Source organism: Orbicella franksi, chromosome 1 (genome assembly GCF_964199315.1).
Source record: "Orbicella franksi chromosome 1, jaOrbFran1.1, whole genome shotgun sequence".
NCBI classification, from domain to species: Eukaryota; Metazoa; Cnidaria; class Anthozoa; order Scleractinia; family Merulinidae; genus Orbicella; species Orbicella franksi.
Genome location: NC_138145.1, coordinates 39,322,149 through 39,342,148, shown reverse-complemented (window position 1 = coordinate 39,342,148; position 20,000 = coordinate 39,322,149). Strand labels below are relative to the sequence as shown.

Genomic DNA, 20,000 nt, shown 5'->3' with positions numbered 1-20,000 from the left:
AATCACCGGTCATTTTGGATTATTTTGCGTTTAAGGAATGCTCCGTTTTCAAAATGTTTTCCGTCCACGCTTAAACGCAAAGCCGGTGTTTTCAAATTCCTCCGGTCTGAAGAGCGTTTTCTAATAGCCCCGTTTTCGTGACGAACTAGTGTGGACGGTGGGCCGAACCGTAGAAACAAAGCTGCATTTTAAACTAAATTTCTTCAGCGTAATGTGGATAGAGCCTAAAATGCTGCGTAACTTGTCGAGAAGTTATTGGCGTAAAATTACAAGCCAACAGAAATCAACCTTCACTCTTACTAACGGTTGTACTGTACATGTGAGCCGTAACCCCGCCTTTTCCAGGCTATGTGATTGGTCAATTAAAACATTAAGTCACGTTATGGCTTATGAACTTATAATTAAATAAATTCGGAAAGAAAAAAAACACTTTGCACATTAACTTAATTCCGCCGTTTACCTGTATTACGTCAAACAACAGGCAATTTGAATCTGCATGGCTATTGAACTTTTGACTTACTTGACTGACTTATTACTTTAGGCTCCATATGGAGCAAAGGGGATACACAATGCCCTGGGTGACTCCCATATAAAAAAGATGGCGGTGCTCGTCAGAAATTTAAAAAAAAAAAAACCCTAAGAGGTACCAAGATCCTGTTTTGTGGGCGTGGCTTAAAATTTTTTTTTCCTCCCCTAAGTGGTATCAATTCTTACATAACACATTATCTCCTGTCATATTTGTTTGGCTCAATACCCTAAAAGGTACGGCAAAAGCTCCAGCTGTGAACCTTTTGAGGCTAAACACCCTCAGAGGTACCCAAACCGCTTTTTTAACCCCTAAAAGGTACAATAAGCACCCTGTACCCCTGACCATTATATATGCGAGTCCCCCCACCCCCCCCACCCCCAGTGGGCACAGCGCTCCCAGTGGGACTCTATTTGCTTAGAACTGTTACTTAACTTATAGTTTTAATTAATAGTAAGGAGATTTATGGATACATCAGGGACGAAAAAGAGAAAATTCCAAAAGGTTACCTTGTACTGCCTCTTCAAAATGTATTCTACGTGAAAAATAATAATAATAATAATAAAACAAGGAATAACTAGATGGGAATGATAGATTTAAATATGAGTCACACTAGGGCTTTCTTACATTTTGTACATGCATGTGTTGATATTTTATGTACTCTATAAAATTTTGTTACAGAACTTGGCTTGGTCTTAAGAGTGCCTGCCCGTAAAAATCAGACAAATTCTTAATTTCGCGGCAAGGGTCGAAAATTCGATTTCGCTCATATTCTTATGGCAGATAGGCTAGGGCATGACAAAAACTACTGGATAGTTTTTTTGGCAAAATATCCTTTTATTTCAAAGAAATATCCAAATTACCAAATTCCGTTAAAATCGTCATTTGACGCACCATTGTATTAAACAAGTTTGAGAGCCTCGGATGCAAAACCACATCATTCTTCCGTCTTCAAAACACTCAAATATTTTTGTGCAATGTTTAAATGTGTACTGGGTTGATTTTAGGGAATGTTGCGTTGTCTTTTTGGGTGCACAATAATTAAATTTCGAAGACATGTATTTTCATTCACTTAAAAGTACTTCGTGAATATAATTAATTTTCAGCATGTGCGAAACCTTCAAATGGATCAAGCTTCTGGTGGTTGAATTGCAGAAGGATGGTCTACAGATTCCTGTAAAAATGTCTTTGGGCAAATGATTGTGAGCGACGCGAGAGCTTTTCAAAGTACGTCAAAAATGCAAATATTTGACCATCCGTCGTCAAATTTCAATTTACGGGTTAGACGTATATTTTAGCATGCGCCACATGACTTGACCTATGTTAAGTTGAAATAGACACAGAGCTGATAATTTCGAAATGTTCTAACCTCATTTGCTGTAAAAGGCAAGTCCAAAGTCGATTTGACGTGTTTCTATCACCATTCGTCGCACATAAAGCAGAAGTTTGCTTTTGTTTACATAACGTCCGATGTACATCGCCAACTGTCAACTTATTTAACGGTCGAATACCATGAATCTGTGACCCTCGTTCGACACATATGATCACCACTGCATCTAAGTCAAAAACGGCTAAGTCATTTGTAGATAGTTGCTTGCTTTGCACTACACCAAAATATTACGTTTGATCATCGTGGTTTGATGGCTTGAATCCTTGCTTGCAGCGGTTCCTTGTTCGTCACGCAATTCTGTCATCCCATTTTAGGGGGTAGGGGTGGGACAATTTCTATCCTGATACGTAAGGCTCCGTAAGGCTTGGAATCACTGGGAGCACGCAACCGTGTTGAGTAGGAAGAGATTAAATTAAGAAATGAAAAGAATGAATAATTTACCATTGCCCTTGTTGTTATCTTTTACTCGACCACCGCTACCTACATGCCCCTGCGTAATACTGTAACGCTCAACTCATACCTAGGTCTTTTCGCGCTATGCAATTATTTTTGGTTTACATGTAATACAGTGGGCTACCCCCGGGGAAATGGGTGGCGACTGCTTAATGGGGCTAGCCGCTTAAATAGAGGTTGGTGTACCTTGAATATTTAATTTTTCACTATCGGGCTATAAATTTCTTGGTGAACATGGAGTCAATTCAATACAATCATGATAGACGTGTGTTTGAATTATCACTCGTCATGCACCTTCAATTTCAGACTCTTATCTGCCATCGCCCTTTCCAAAACAAAGTTCTTAAATTTTGGGTGGCCGCTTAATAGGGATAAAGACAATAATGAAACCCTTATCGGAATGACCAAATGATGGCCGCGGAGGTAACCGGTCAATAGGTGTTTTATTTACAATATTTTACTGACGATAATTTTGGACTGTATTGACAACAGTCCTCTATTTTCTGTTACATACCAATGCCTCGTCACTAAGCAAACAACTGATGCGCCAAACAAAATGGCATGGCCAGGGCTATTTACTCACGTAATTACTAATTAAATTTAGTCTGTTTTTCTCACGAATTAGACTCGTTGTGATTTCCTATTTTTATTTCAGCTAGTTCTTGCTTCATTAATCTATAACTTTTTTATGGCGATTTTCTTAAAATTCTAGTGAGTACAGGTACTAGCTTTATCAGCTGTTGTCTGAAACATCAGAACGTACAACAAACGTGATATGGACCGAGGCCACGTACACTATAGAATATGATTATATAAATATACACATATATTATTATATATATGAAAAAACAGAAGAACAATGATTAAATTGTTTCACTTATGCTGAGAGTACTCTATACAAAATAGATCAAAATGTGCAGCATATGCCGTGACAGCACTGCGTGACGAACAATAACGGCTGTAAGATTGTGCTGCGCCGACACGCTTATCAGCAATGGTCAGCAATCGATCAAACGCAATATTTTGGCGCAGCGCAAAGCGAGCAACTATCTACAAATGTCTCAGCCGTTTTAGACTTTGATGCAGTGATGTTCATATGCGCAGAAAGATGGTCACGGATTCATAGTATTCGACCAATATTAGGTTGACAGTAGGCGATGTACATCGGACGTTAACCTTGTGTAAACAAAAGCGAACATATGCTTTATGTGCGACGAATGGTGAGAGATCGACTAGAAACACGTCAAATCGGCTTTGGACCTGCCTTTTACAGCAAATAAGGTTAGAACATTTCGAAATTATCAGCTCTGTGTCTATTTCAGCTTAACATAGGTCAAGTCATGTGGCGCATGCTAAAATATACGTCTAACCCGTAAATTGAAATTTGACGACGGATGGTCAAATATTTGCATTTTTGACGTACTTTGAAAAGCTCTCGCGTCGCTCACAATCATTTGCCCAAAGACATTTTTACAGGAATCTGTAGACCATCCTTCTGCAATTCAACCACCAGAAGCTTGATCCATTTGAAGGTTTCGCACATGCTGAAAATTAATTATATTCACGAAGTACTTTTAAGTGAATGAAAATACATGTCTTCGAAATTTAATTATTGTGCACCCAAAAAGACAACGCAACATTCCCTAAAATCAACCCAGTACACATTTAAACATTGCACAAAGATATTTGAGTGTTTTAAAGACAGAAGAATGATGTGGTTTTGCATGCGAGGCTCTCAAACTTGTTTAATAAAATGGTGCGTCAAATGACGATTTTAACGGAATTTGGTAATTTGCATATTTCTTTGAAATAAAAGGACATTTTGCCAAAAAAACTATCCAGTAGTTTTTGTCATGCCCTAGCCTATCTACCATAAAAATATGAGCGAAATCGAATTTTCGATCCTTGCCGAGTTATTTTCCATTTTTATGGACAGGGACTCTTAAATATTTCCTGGTTGAATCTTTCAAATTACCAGGGTGTAAAGAGTCCAAAGAATATCAGTTTCCCAGCTTGTCCTTTGGGGCAAGCTGTTACAAGAACACATGAGACCAACAGTCACGTTCACTACCCTAAAAAACATTTTCCCACTAGCACATTTAATCAATTGAAACTTAAAATTAAAACTTACAATAATTTGATTTCTTACAGTTTTCTACTTTTGAATTTTCTCAAATTTTACCCTAAGAAATTTCACTTGCCCATCACACAAGTGAAGGATAAAATGCACTTGCTTGATAGCAAGATCTACTAATCCTGGGCTATCAGACATGGTTTTCTTTGCACCATGGTTATGCTGTTTGAATCTCCTGGATTCTGTCCCTTTCTATCATGTTCCATCACTCTTCCACCCCTCCCTGTTCTCACCCCCTGTACCCCCCCTCAAAGCCTGATGAGAGACATACAGTTACAAGTAATTACCTGTTGAAATTCCAGCAAGTCCTGACATAGTACAATAAAATACCATTAACAAGAGCCCTGGAACTGTAACATAAATCTGTTTTCCACTGCCAGTAGAGTTGGTTCGCACTTGTATGATGTCTTGGGCTGTTTGCAGTCCACCATAACTAAGGGGGAAGTGTCAAACTTTAGAAATGATATTACATGGCCATTTAGCCTCAGTAGCATGGAATAGCAGATTTCAAGTCAGAATTCACAGGCTTTGGGGGGACCAAGCGAACTGTCCATTATATAGGTGTCTGTGTTATGCCTTTGTGTGAGAATGTGCACAAACAAAATATGACAGTAATCATAGTACATCTCAAGCTTGAATATTATATGATTTAGGAAGACTAGCAAGTAGCAGACTCATTACTCGGAAAAAACAAATCATCAATAAAAACACTGCTCCCTTTCTGCCTTCCTCCCTCCTTTACTCCCCCCCCACCTCTACCTTCAATCTTCCCTCCTTCCCTCCCTTTCTGCCTTCCTTCCTTCCATCCCTCCCTCCTTCACTTCCTTTCCTTCCCCCCCTTCTTAACGTATGTCCCTCCCTCCCTTGTTCACTTCCTTTACTTCTTCCCTCCCTTCCTTCTTTCACATCCCTTCCTCTTTCCCTTCCTTTCTCCTTCATGTCCCTTCCTCCTACCTTTGCCCCCTCCTTCACTTCCATTCCTTCACCCCTCCCCTCCTACTTTCCCTGCCTGCCCCTCCCTCCCCCTTCCTTCCTTCCTCCCTCCCTCCCTCCTTCCTTCCTTCCTTCATATACACATATCAATTAAATTAAAAGGAGGGCTTTTCATAACTGACCTGTTGAAACATCCAGCTAGAGTGATCAATCCAAGTGCAAGCCACTGTTTTTCAGAAATATTCCTAGAAGCAACAGGAACAACAATACAATTAACTCTAAGTCAAGGCCATTATTTTGTTGAAAATCTCTCTGGCATGTGCCAGGCCTGCAAAGACAAGGCTTATTAACCTCAAACATTTGGTTTCACCCAGAAAATCTCAAAAACTCAACCTTACCAAACTGACTGTACTATGATACTACTTGGTCAATAGTGACGGCAAGGTCTTGGTTTGAGATTTTCCCATAAAAACCTCACTCTCTGTGAATAAGTTGTTAATACAAAACTTCTTCAGTTGGTGATCACCTTCTGATTATGAGCCAGTAGAGAATCCCAGTGATTCCTGTTTTGAAATTACACAAAACCTAAAACACATTAAAAAACTGTAAGCAAGGGAAAACATCTAGCCTTTAAAAATTATGAAGAGTAAAATAGTAATCATTACAATCATATTATTATTATTATTATATTATTATCATTATTATTATTGTTATTATTAATTATTATTATAATTATAATTAATTTTTGGTTTTTAATTTTTTCATTTATCAAGAGTTATGTTATTTATAAAGATTATTTGAGCTCAGAAAATCACCTTGCATGCCACTTTTTTGCTCTTAACACATTTTGACATCATCTGTGATCTATTGCTGAAAACATGCAAGGCAACAAGGAATCTATTTGTAATAAGCTGAGAGCCAGGAAGTGTGATTACCTGAAAGCTTGCGGGATCAAGGTAAACTTGAACATGTACTGCTGTGTTGTTACTGATGAAGTAAAGAAAAGCAGGGAGGGAAAAGAACACCAGAGTTTTTTTCGGAGGAAAATGAACAGCTCCTCGCCATAGCTCTGGGATAAGGAAGGCCACTGAAAAAAGAAACTGGAAAGAAACAATTTAATATAATGGTCAGTGAAAACATTATCCTAAAGCAAAACCTGATGGATTGCATGATCATGAAATTAGAATTATATAACATAATTCTAATAATTAAACAATCTTATTAATATTATTAGCTAATTTTTGTTACTACTGTTAATGACTAGATTGCACCACCTTTCTAATTAAATGCTAGCCCCATTGAGTGCAGTTTTCTCAATAAGCACTCCATTCAATTAAGCATGCCCTTAGCAAAATAGTACCATTCATTAGACAGTGATACAGAATAGCCCACTACGACAAATTAATTGAAGTCTTTTTTCTTGTCTGAACATAGTATTGAAAATGACTATACAGGTGTATAAGATCCCCTATTGTTACAGTTCTTGAGTTGAAGTATGTGTTGATTTTCATTAATTAAAGCATTGTTAAAAGTACCATATTCAGAAGTATATGTTCAGAAAAACATTTAATAAGCACCTCATCCCTAATGAGAACCCCTTCTTAGTTCTAGAAAAACTAAAAGTGCCCTTCCTTGACCTTGAGCTACCAAAAGTTAAAGTACTGTAACACTCCAGACACTAAATTGCCTTATTACGATCGTATATTCTAACCTTGATGACTTCACTCAACAAGACCACTGATGCAGAACTGAACGGGATTTTTCCATTTTTATCTTTACACAAGTTGATCAATATGGCATGGGAGCCATAGATCAAAACCCTATGAAAGCAAAACATGTGCAGTACAGTCAGATGATCAATAATAAAATTTTCTGAGCGAATTAAGTTTTTCACCTTGCTAGATCTGAAATTTATATGATTCAAAACCCTGATCCATTAATAAAATTTGTAGGCAAAAGCTTGATCCCAGCTGTTGTGATAAAATATTATTTGATTCATTTTTATTTTTTCAACATGTCAGTAAATTTCTTCATACCCAGCAACCATCATGGCCTTCCAAAGGACCTTCATGAGAGGACCAGAGAACTGCTCAGAGGCTGATGTCTGAGGGAGCCTGGAGAGTAGTGACCTTGACATCATCATTTTCAAAAGAAGTCAAAATAATCTGCGAGAAAAAACATTATTAATAACCTCAAAGGCAATGCTGGTCAGCAGTGCTCCTGATCTCATGCCCTGGGATGACCCTGGAGATTAATCAGGGACTCCTGCAACTCATTGTGCAATTGCTCGCAGTACTTTGCTGTGTGTAAAACTTATAACATTTGATTGCCTGCGGCAAAACATGTCAACCTTTCACTTAATTTCTGTCATCACAAATGCCAAGGAAACTGCTCAAAAGTTTCACAGAACCATCATACCATGCCTGGATTATTTGAAAAATGGATAACACTACCATCAGATAAATCACTATCCAGCAGATAGCATGGTTTGTTTTGTTAACACTTATCCACTGGATAGCTTTTTATCAGGTGGATAGCGTCATCCAGCCTTCGCACGACTGGGGCCTGTATGTTTGATTTTGTCTGAAAAATATGCAACTCACAGGTACCATAATTGATGTAAACAGTGTCAGATTATTTACAGATCACTGAGTATAAGACATTAATTTTTGTTGCCCGTATCATCTCTAGTAAAATCTTCCAGGATTACAGAAAACATCTGAAAATTCCTCAGCCGATTATTGCATCATATCCTGCAATTTTGATGCACCTCGCTTTTTTCACAAATTTCAGTCTAATAATACAAGCTCTGATTGGCCATGAAGAAGTTGTTAGCACAGTATGTAATTTTATATAATAATTAAATGAATGCGCATGCTCTGATTGGTCAATCAGCTGTGGTTTATTGTGCCAGTAACCTCACTGAAATTTCGTGTGTCTTCTGAATTATTATATAAAAGCAATAGACCACAACTTTTTATGGTTTAGAGGCATGATAAACCACTTGGGATGTTGGAAGAACACTCAAAGTTCTAAGTTCCAACATCCCACATGGTTTATTTAACAAATAAAGAAGCCTCGACTGTGCTCTGTTCTTTTGTAAAGCACACAGGAAACGGTAGAGCATGAAAGAAGTGTAGGGGAAAACATGAGACGTAGTCGAGTGTTTTTCCCTACTTCTTGAGTGCTCTACCACTTCTTAAGTGCTTTACAACAGAACAGAGCACAGTCGAGGCTTCTTTATTTGTTTTATGATAAAGAATCAGATGATTTCCCCATGCATTTAGCTGAATTTTCAAACCAAACTTTATTTTCCAAACAAGCAAAAGTGGCATCAGCCGTGCACTGTTCTCTGATAAAGCATGGTAAAATAAGCCAATAAATAAATAAATAAATAAATAAATAAATAAATAAATAAATAAATAAATAAATAAATAAATAAATGAAGAAGCTAGTCATAAAAGGGGATAAGTGACGATTTTGGTTGCTTTTCTTTTTTCTTGCTCCAAATTAGCTGAATTTTTGCATGTGGTCTTCAATGTAATAGAAAAACGTGTTCCTGTATTTTTGCCGCTGGTTTTTGCTTCGCTTTATAAAGACACCGCTAGGAAAACCGAGTGGTTTTTTGCATATGCAACATCCTGAAAACGAAGCAAGGTTTAGCGCAAAAACTACGGGACATTGCTAAACATACCTAAACAAAACTCTATGCGAAATTTGGAGCGTTTTCGACAAAGTTCACTTTTGATTAAAATACCTAACGCCCTTTTCCCGCCGAGGCTGCAAATAAACGAAGCCGGGCCTTTGTTATGATAAACAGAGCCGATCCTTTGTTATAATAACCAAGCCAAGCCTTTGTTATAAGTCGAAGTCTCGCCTCGGTTTATCATAACAAAGGATCGGCCCGCCGCGACCGCAGGGACTTTGATCTCACTTAGAAAGCAGCAAAATGTCAATTTCACGCAACGTATAAGCTCAAAAATGTTGATTTTAGGTCAAAAAAGGTTTAAATGTTGATTTCACGTTAACGCGTGACGGCAAGGATGTTGGTTTCACTTAGAAACCAGCAAAATGTCAATTTTACGCAGCGCATAAGCTCGATGATGTTGATTTCAGGTCTAAATAGGTTAAAATGCTGATTTCGCGTTAACGCGTGACGGCAAGGAGGTTGATTTCTCTTAGAAACCAGCAAAATGTCAATTCTACGCAACGTATAAGCTCAAAAATGTTGATTTTAGGTCAAAAAAGGTTTAAATGTTGATTTCACGTTAACGCGTGACGGCAAGGATGTTGGTTTCACTTAGAAACCAGCAAAATGTCAATTTTACGCAGCGCATAAGCTCGATGATGTTGATTTCAGGTCTAAATAGGTTAAAATGTTAATTTGACGTTAACGCGTGACAGCAAGGATGTTGGTTTCACTTAGAAAACAGCAAAATGGTAGGAGCCCATGATGGGCTCCTGAAAATGGTAATTTCACGCAACGTATAAGCTCAAAAATGCTGATTTCAGGTCAAAAAAAGGTGTAAATAAAAATAAAATGAAACAAATAAACATTTCAATAAACACTTTTTCAAATACAGCAACATCTTCAATGGCTAAAAAATCACGAGATAAAACATAGTTTTTGACAAACGCAATTGTAGCTTGATGTCACGCACCGCCATAACTTCCAAGTTCAAAATGCGCTGGTACCTCTTATGCCTGATGAGGATAACGACTTTGGCGGCTGTTTAGTTTTGGATTTAAGAATTTGATGACTCCACGTGAAAACGCTCTATAAATAGGGCTGACAGATTGACAGATTAACAGATTAACCCTTCTACGCAACGTACGGGTCTCCATACATCTGCATGTCTCCTGATCCCAGAAGCTCAAAACACTACAAATCATGCCGATTTGAAATAAAAATCAACGCAAACTGTATCACAGATCTGTTACAATCGATCGCCACTTGCTGGCCATTATTATGTTTAAATCTAGTTACCAGTTTGAGAAACGTCCGCAGAACGTAATCGCAATGCATGCCGGGAAGGGTCTTTACACCTCGTGCGCGGGAAGACATGGCGGTCGATACAAGACAAATTTTATAAGTCTAAAACCAGTTCTCGCTTTCCAAACTTTGACGCTAGCAACGCTTGGCAAATGGGCCACAACTCACCAGAGGGTATTTTTCTTGGGCAAGAACTGCTCTTGGACTTTGCTACCTGGCTCGATCTGACTTCGAACGCCGATAACACGATTACGGTATATCAGCTGCCTTCGAAGTTTCAGAACACATTTTGATTCTTTAAAACGTGCTGATGACTTACGGTGTTTATCGAGGCTTTATGATGCCTCTCAACCACCAGGTAGGCACACAAGGTACTTTAAAACAATGCTTAAGATATTAGTTGACAGAGCTCTAATGCGGCACATCTCTTTTTTGTTTGATGGCATTTCGTTTGACGCTTGATCGATTCACGTGTTGTGTTCACGTCACAATAACCGGTGTAAACAATCCGTTCCCAGATTTCCGCTCTATATGCTGTGGGATTTGGTTTTGACTTCATACACTATAAACAGTCTGCCTGTTTGCTGTTCAACAAATAAACTCCTAAAGACATGGCTAGGAAAAGCCAAGTTTTTTGCCTACGTTTTAACTCGAAAACAAAGCAAAAACCAGCGACAAAAATACAGAACCACATTTTTCTATTACATTGAAGACCACATGCAAAACTTCAGCTAATTTGGAGCAAGAAAAAAGAGAAGCAACCAAAATCGTCACTTATCCCCTTTTATGACTAGCTTCTTCAAATAAATAAATAAACCTTGTTTAACAAGGGTAACACACAACAGTCTTACAACTGACAAACCCGTGGCCCTCAAATTCCCGATCGAATTGGAATTTAGAAATGTTAAGTTTTGAGGAGGGAGGAAAACCGAAGAACCCAGAGAAAAACCCTCAGAGCAAGGACGAGAACCAACATCAAACTCAACCCACTTATGACACCGGGTCCAGGATTTGAACCCAGGCCACATTGGTGGGAGGCGAGCGCTCTCACCACTGCGCCACCCCTGGGCAATCACAATCCTTGTTGGAATTGTTCAAATAATTTGATTGGCTAACGAAGCGACAGCTGTCAATCACAAACTGGACTTCAGCTAAACTTTCAGTTTCGAGTAGCTTGAGCAGCTTTCGAGAGAACGTTCCCTTCAAAGTTCGCTTTTAAGTTAATTTTTAAATACGGATCTAAAGGCAGGTAAAGGTTTATAGTCCAGAGGAATCCGGCCATATTGTGGCCCATGAAAATGAGCACTTTTCCAGTGGAAATTATGAAATGTGGAGGTCAAAGTTTGTAGATGAAAATGCAAAATGCCGAGTTGAATTTGAAAGGAGCTACAGTTATTTACGGCTTGTAGCTGCATGCAGCAAGACCGCCCGAACTAGCGTAAAAGTTAGAAAGACTTAAAGGCTCCCACTGGTTCTACTCCGTGCACAGAAGAGAATATCAGAGCAAGTTTTGCACTGACCACTCGTCGGTTTACTTTGCTGAGATGACCGGAGAACAAGCATTACTACACTGCATGTAAGTGTTGTTTGAGCAAATGAGCATTTTTAATTGTAAATTTACAAAAATAAAGCTTCTCGTTATAAACAGAGACAGTTCAATTGTTGTTTTCTGTCGTTGTTTTACTTCTTAGTATAATTTCTGCCCCGTAACAAATATAATGTCTTTATCAAAGCACTGTTTAGGTTGAGAATTTGTTCATTTCGCTACAGCTGTACATGTTTTGTCGGCGGGAATCTAGCAAAACTTGTTATTTTAGTTCAGTTTTAACACTACTGTTGCTAACAATGGTCTCTGTGAGCTACCGTGGCCCACAACTGTCATGGCAAAACAAAAAGTCATGGCATTACAAACTTAACTCGCAGCAAGACAATGTTATGTGACGGCAAAACAAAATTAACTCACGGCAGTACACCATTAATTCATGGCAAAACGAAATTAACTCGCAGCAGAACACCATTAATTCACAGCAAAATGAAATTAACTCACGGCAGAACACCCCTAATTCACGGCAAAACGAAAGTAACTCACGGCAGAACACCCCTAATTCACGGCACAATGAAATTAACTCACGGCAGAACACCCCTAATTCACGGCAAAACAAAGTTAACTCACGGCAAAACAAAGAAAACAAGTTGGTCAGCGGTTGGTCAGCGGTTGTTATTTGCTTTTCAAATGGTATGTCGTGTAACAGTAACACACTGCTCGCTCAGAGTCCACCATTTTTAATGCAGTGTTCCTTATCTCGAGCTCATGATGTTTTGCAACTCTTGTGGTTCATTAGTCAATCAAAATGCCAACTTTTGCAAAGACTGTGGTAAAGGTATGTTCCTTAATCTGAAGTATTCGTATTTGCATCTCTTTCAGTTATACACAGGGTGACCACTATATACAGGGCCGTTATATGCAGGTTTGACTGTAGATTTATACTAATAAACAATTAGATTATGATTATTAATTTCTATTGCGCGATAGCTGACTAGGGCCCAGCCCGAGTCAACTATCGTGCATAGAAATCGAGAGCGAATAATTTCATTGTTTTAGTGTAAATCTACTAGTCGAGCATAACGTCATCTAAATCCTCTTCACAGACACTTCAAAAACGCCAAGAAGCGGCCGTCATTTTGTTAACAAGGGCACACTGCTACGCTACTCACTATCTATCACAGAATAGATAGTGAGTAGAGTAGCCAATCAGAGAAAGGTATTTGTGATAGAACGCTAGTAGATTTATACTAATAAACGTGAGAAGACACTGCTTATGTCATAGCACTCCGTGAATCCATTGCTGTGTTAGACGGTCAAAATCTAATATATTTCTTGGATTACTGACCGAGCTTCTCACGTGCCTATCGTTATTCGGAACTAAAAGAGATGCAAATACGAATACTTCAGATTAAGAAACATACCTTTACCTGTCTTTACAAAAGTTGGCATTTTGATCGACTAATGAACCACAAGTGCTGCAAAACATCATTAGACTTGCCACAAGTCGACCTTTTTTTAAACCTTGACTTACTTATCTCCAGCGACGAGCGTAATCTTCGGGCGACGAAATCGCGAGGGCGAGCGCAAGTGACGTAAGTCGCGAGAGGTCGACTTGTTTCACTTGCAAGAATGTGACTCAGAACGTGAATTTTTGGCGTGAAAAACATGATTGATATTTCTCACTTTTCATGTGCTCCGCGCACGATTGTCGCAAAAGCAGAAAATGATTTCCATCAAAACGTTTACGAGCACTGTTCTCTAACTCAAATGAATTTATTCGTGTACAGTGCAGTATGTAGTCAGCAATATTGACAAACGGCAAAAGCTGTTCCATTGAGTAACGCCTCCTGAAAAGTCAAAACCGTGTTTAAAGCGATCAGGAATTAAGCTTGTTTGTTTTAGCCTAGATTGGTTGTCTAGATTAGACATTAATCAGCGATCGACCGGAGAACTGCCTGACAAATGCTGCAAAGTTATGTAAATCTAGGTTGTACTGACAAGAATCCGAATTAACTAAAGGAGAAGGAATTAGTCGGGGAGAACTTTAATTCTGTAAAGCTCTCTTGATTAAAAGTGCAACAATTACAAGAACTGCAGGAACGGCTCTGTTCTTCTTTGAAAGGTCCAAACTTAATTCTCTGAAACGATCCATAAGTAAACAAACACGTATTGGTCGGATTAATAGCCTTCCACTGCTTTTCCCTGTCTGTCTTTCAAAGACTTGAAATTAAGTTGGATAAACCATATTCAATCACTACCATAAAATTCATATCCTTAAGTATATCCGAGAACAATCGCTAAATGAAAAAGATTTTTATAGTACTTAAATTCAGCAGAGATTTGCTCAGCGAGGTGTTGTTGGTCTTGCGTGACGTCATGACGTATAGTCAGTACTTGTTTGTTTACTGTGTATTTATGTCACCGGTGGAAAAATCCACCGGTAAAATTTGGCATGCTGCAAGTGGGAAAAGTTCTTTCCAACAGCGAAACTAACAATGGAAATATCATTGGAAAGGACTTTTAGAAAGTCTAAACATCATGAGCTCAAGATAAGGAACACTGCACTAAAAATGGCGGTTTCCAAGCGAGCAGTGTGTTACTGTTACACGACATACCATTTGAAAAGCAAATAACTACCGCTGACCAACTTGTTTTCTTTGTTTTGCCGCGAATTAGGGGTGTTCTGCCGTGAGTTAATTTTGTTTTGCTGTGAATTAGGGGTGTTCTGCCGTGAGTTAATTTCGTTTTGCCATGAATTAATGGTGTACTGCCGTGAGTTAATTTTGTTTTGCCGTCAGATAACATTATCTTGCTGTGAGTTAAGTTTGTAGTGCCGTGACTTTTTGTTTTGCCGTGACAGTTGTGGGCCACCGTAGTGAGCCATATTTACTGCAGCAAAATAGCTTCCTTCCACTGAGTTTGTCTGAGTCACAGGGGATGTTTAATTTGGGTCAAATTTGTCAAAATTCCAAAGCAAAAATTTGGAAGCCAACTTACTGTCATCAACCCATGCTCTGTTCTCTAATAAAGCACGCTGTTTCAGCCAATCAGAGCACGCGTTATATGGAAACTTTATTATAACAGCCTATAAACCATACATACTTGTGGTCTATTGCTTAAAAAACAAAACAATTTATTACGTAAGCTTATTAATTAACTTTATATATCGTACAACTGCATTGGTTGGTTTTGTAAAAGAAAAGTTAAAACCAAATCGGAAGTATCTATGTGCACCTGTGGCCTACATAAGCTTTAAATTCTGTCTAAATTTCTCTCTTTTTACATCAATGTTGATCTTTATCAAGTTAAATAAACACAAGCGCGCGCGCGCTGTGCCAAACGAAGGCTGCAATGAACAGATCTGATGTTAAAAAAACCCAATGCATGCAAACATATAAACAAATTCGTGTTTACAGCGAAATATAAATGCATTCTTGAGTTAACCGCAGTATCATCAAATAATCAGATTAATCGTGCTGGAATTGGTTCAGACATTCGTCAACAAAGCAAGAAGACGCTGACAGCTGCAGTTCTTCAAACAACCAAATGCAACGATTAACAGCACCCTGGTCTAAAGTATTGTTTTAGATATATATACAAAGACAAAAGAAAGGAAAAGAGAGCATTCTAATCGTCAAACCTTTCACTAATGATCTTCTAAGACGCCTTCTATTCAGGTTTTCGCAGTCGGGCGAATATCACGATGTTTTCACTTCACCTTCCGGGTTTTTTCAGTCCCAGGTTCTTCTCAATGCAGAAGATTGGGACTGAACACGGTCATTTTTGCATAAGTTTTGAACGCCTGGCGATTTTCTGCAAAGTGGACTTGATTGCGGTTTTGCTAAAATTTGTGGTCTTTTTTTATTATTCAGAATGGTCGCGGAGTCTGCAGTGGTTATTGCATCTAGCTTATATATATTTTGCAGCTTTTTTGAGTTGAAACAAAGCGCTGGCTTCATTTTATTCCATGGCATCCGTAAGTATATCGACTCGCTGCTGAACTGGCTACATTTGTAGCGCTTGGTGCAAAACCAAATATCTGAAATTTACTCTTGATTACTATTTTTTCAGTGTTTTTATTAGCTTGTATTCCCTCGATGAAGTGGGATGTAGGGATAAAGAAATGGTTTCATCTAAGGTGAGTGCCAGTTTTGAGTATAACAACAAGTATATATCGGACTTTGATCCGAGAATTAATCTTGGCGGGTCAGTCTTATGATTTACGTAGGATAAGGCGGCAAACCCAACTAGCAAAACTCTGCGTTGTACCTTTGCTGCACTATGAGTTAATTTTCTTTAAATGGAATTGCAATGCTTAGGAAGTGAATGTTGATCATCTACTCATTTAATTTGATGCAAGCCTGATTTGTATGACTTTGTGTACATCAAACCATTTGTAGGCCATTTGCTGGAGATGGTGTGGAAATTGGTTCACTGCTAGTTCCCATGGTACTGACAAGTCAAATGGCATTCATTGAGAGATGGGAGAGTAAATACCTTAAAGTAACAGGTATTCACCAGTAGAGATGTAGCTTAAGTACTAAGCGAACTCAAGCCAAGCCAAGCCAGTATTTTTGGCCTAAGTACACCTTCAAGGTTTCTCCAAGTCTTTGTATTCTAATAAAATTTCAGGTGGCTCCAAGCTCTTCCTCAGCTTTTGAAATTAGCTCCAGGGTTTAGCAGCACTTAGCTACATGTATATCTAATTGCCCAACAGAGTCACACAATATGTGAGGCTGATAAGGTTTAGTTGACTAAACAATAATTATTGATTTATCGTCTGGTGATGCACACAGAAAGGTTGTGGAGCACAAAATTATAAGCAATTGAAAGTTGCTCACAGTCATATATAGCACATATACTTATTAAGATTTAATAGCCATAGTAAAATTGGGTTATACATGTACATGTAGTTTTAATTAGTTTACTTTATAGTGACATAAGCTGTCAGAGAAAAGCAGGCTATTGTGAATGGTATTAAGACAGATTCCGCTCAAAGTTCAAGCAATAAGTACAAAAGTTATTTACTAAAAATCTACTCATAGCACCATTTTTGATAACGTTTAGAATACAATTGAAAACAACTCACTTTAGTTCATTTCTCTAAGTAACACCATGATTAAATTCTCAAGCATTCTTGTAAAAGTTCATATCAAACCTAGAAATAATGCTTAATGCTTGTGTTATTGTGTTTTTAACTAATGCGAAACCTCTATTTTAATTGAAATATGGATAACTTCAAGTTCAATTCTCTCTCACAGAGTCAGCTTGAGAGCTAAAGTCTCGATAAGTTTTTCTTAACCGTGTTCAAAATATTACCATGCCATGAGGGTTTTTTTGGTAACTGTATTTTTTCCATTATTGCTCGAATGTTCTGCGGAAATCATCTTACTTATCATGAGTTCAAGCTATAGTACTTATCATACACTTAAGGCTGGTTTTCATCAGCAATGGAGTCAGAGTTGAAGTCATAATCAGAAGCAAAGCGTCATATGATCCTACTGAAAATCAATTTGATGAGGTCAAAATAGTTTTAAATAGTCTAATATTCTGCTTGTGACTTGGTCGCTTATGATCCAGTGAAAACTAGATTGCCAGAGACACAACCAGAAACCTAGGAATAAACCAATCACAATGCTTGATTCCAGGTATTGTGATTGGTTGGTTGTTCCACCTCTGTTTCTAACTCTGACAATCTAGTTTTCACTGGATCATAAGCAATGCAGTCCTAAGTGGAACTAGAAAAAATGAATTCAAAACGTTAACATTCTGATTCTTCTGCTTCAGATTCTGTTGTGCTTGTAACTCCACTTACAACTCCATTTTTTTATTTTTTGTAGGTTGTAAACATTTTTCACGACTGCGACTCTCACGACTTGTTAGTGAAAACCTCAACCTTAACTGTTAACTGTACAAAGTGTTCCATTTCTCTCCTTTTGTTCATTTAGAGGTGGAGAGGTCTTATCTTTTGGCTACTCAGTTGATGAGCATGCTCACTGTCTCCATGCTGCTGATTGTAAATCATGAGAAACCTCTGATTTCATCATTCTTCTTTTTTGTGGTGACAACCTGCATTGCAGCCACAATAAATGTTCAATGGGGTGTGTACAGTGTAATAATGGTAACAGGACTGAGAGGAGTCCAATTCAGTCTGAGTGATTTAACAAAATCAGATGACCACATAGCAGGAGTGCAATTCGTTTAGTCATAAGTAAGGTTACAGGCAGAATTGGAGGACACAAAGTCCTGTTAAAAAATTCGATGACCACATGTACAGTTGACATGTACAAATGATTTTAAAAGGTCTTGATAAAAGTTAAAAATTTGAACTGTTGAGTGTGTTTTGGCCCTGGTGCACAGGAAAAAGATATTCATTACAAGTGCATCTGTCCAAGAAATAGCATGCGGAAAATGACACCTTCTGTGCAATTAAACTATTTGTCCAATTGCAAGCATTGAGCTAAAATTGGGCCAATCAAATTTATGAATTTTGTTAATGTAGCTTTGATTCTTATGATAATGTGTTGTGCCAGAAAATGTCCAATGATACTCCTTCCAGTAAAGGTTTTTTCAGTTTGAACCCTCCAGTCCTCCAGAAATTCAATTTTTGCTTTATACTTTCCTATAAGAATTTTGGCTTGTGAAACCCCATTTCCCCTCAGAATTTCTGTTAAACATCGTTGGGTGGGTGTGGATATTTTCTGGAACCACACAATCACAAAATGTAATTTAGCAGCTCTTGGTAATTAAGCATGACATTAACCCAGTCTCTATAATTTTTTTTTGAAAAATCCCAGTGTCTAAAGCTAAAAAGCATATGTCTGCAAACACAAACTTGATCAACAGCTGTTTTGTTCTATTTGAAGAAATATTTTTTCAATAGAATCAAACAAAAATTGGTTTCAAAATTGGGTAGTTTGAGAAGTCAAGGGTAAAAGAATTACAGTGTTCAACTGAGGGAAGAAAAACGACTTTTGGTTTGAGTTATTGGGAAGTTAAAAAAAAAAAGGGTTTGAGAAATCAGGATTCCGAGGTACATGTACTGTATTGTATTGTCAACTGCTTATCCGAATAACCAGGCCCTGGCTTAAAGCTTGGTAAGGGACTAAACAGTATAAGTTAGGGCTTTCCATTCTACACTGTATTATTGTTAATTTCATTTTTTTTGGTTACATTTAGATGTAGATATCATGCGAGTGTCAGTATGTATATGCCTGTTCTTTGTTATTCTGTTTGCTGTTTTACGATGGATACCGAGATCTTTTACTATTGGGGAAGCCATGGTTATTTCAGAGACAATAGTTCTGCTGTCAGTTGATTCTTATACGAACCTTGGATTGAAGGTAAACTGCACTGATAAAAATATAAATTAAAAGTTGTTTGATACTCAAAGTTGTCAAAAGTAGCCACCATCTTCTCTAGACTACTCTTAACTGGACTATTCAATAGACATCTGATTCTTGGCCAATATCGAGCCATCTTGACCTGCCGCTTGGTCAATAACCCATATGTATCAACTCCCCCCCCCCCCCCCCCCACCTTCTTGGTTAGTTAGCTGCCATTCATGGTGCAGTGGGACCCCATTAATGCGGTCACCAACAGGCCATGAACATTTGGCCAATTTTATTTACGGGGCAGCCGTATTAACAGGGTTGGGTCAAATTTTAGGATTGGCCTAAATTGAGTGACTTCCTAACAGATATATTACAATTGCAACTTTTCTTTAATAAGCATCTACAGAATGATATAATTCATAAATGAACCTTCTATCATTACATACAATATTAACAGTGGAAAGATGAACATATCAACTAGTTTGAGTGAATTTTTAAAGGATTATACAGATTTGGGATTTCAGAACGTGGCCATTGGCCATGTTAACGAGGTGGCCATATTAAAGAGGTGACTGTAAGGCGAGGGTCCACTGTACTGTGTTAGTACCTCTTCTCTTTCTACATACAGAGTATTTTATGTTGGTCTCTGTATAGGTATGAATAAGTTTCACGACTTGCTCAGCAACATTAT

At 38.1% G+C, this 20,000-nt stretch overlaps 2 protein-coding genes across 4 annotated transcripts in view; one reads left to right on the top strand and one right to left on the bottom strand.

Annotated features, from left to right (window-relative positions):
* Positions 1-20,000, bottom strand: part of LOC145462569 (putative UDP-sugar transporter protein SLC35A4) — a 30,959-nt gene that overhangs the window by 2,811 nt on the left and 8,148 nt on the right. For 2 of the 3 annotated variants that reach the window (XR_014041217.1, XM_081446128.1), the window contains exons 1-8: positions 15,616-15,698; positions 7,473-7,601; positions 7,148-7,256; positions 6,372-6,536; positions 5,963-6,021; positions 5,619-5,681; positions 4,791-4,936; positions 1,036-1,061 (exon numbers count right to left, since the gene is read on the bottom strand). Coding sequence is in view for 2 of the 3 variants with exons in the window: in XM_081446128.1 (XP_081302254.1) it covers positions 1,036-1,061; positions 4,791-4,936; positions 5,619-5,681; positions 5,963-6,021; positions 6,372-6,536; positions 7,148-7,256; positions 7,473-7,579 (675 nt within the window). In the remaining variant the exon portion in view is untranslated. Of the gene's footprint in view, positions 1-1,035; positions 1,062-4,790; positions 4,937-5,618; positions 5,682-5,962; positions 6,022-6,371; positions 6,537-7,147; positions 7,257-7,472; positions 7,602-15,615; positions 15,699-20,000 lie in introns of those variants that run through there. The other variant, XM_081446137.1, reaches the window with a different exon arrangement.
* LOC145462554 (dolichol kinase-like) overlaps positions 15,816-20,000 on the top strand; it is an 11,834-nt gene continuing 7,649 nt past the window's right edge. The window contains exons 1-5 of the mRNA XM_081446105.1: positions 15,816-15,951; positions 16,047-16,113; positions 16,376-16,485; positions 17,924-18,076; positions 19,155-19,318. Of these exons, the coding sequence (XP_081302231.1) occupies positions 15,849-15,951; positions 16,047-16,113; positions 16,376-16,485; positions 17,924-18,076; positions 19,155-19,318 (597 nt within the window). The 5' untranslated portion in view covers positions 15,816-15,848. The remainder of the gene's footprint in view (positions 15,952-16,046; positions 16,114-16,375; positions 16,486-17,923; positions 18,077-19,154; positions 19,319-20,000) is intronic.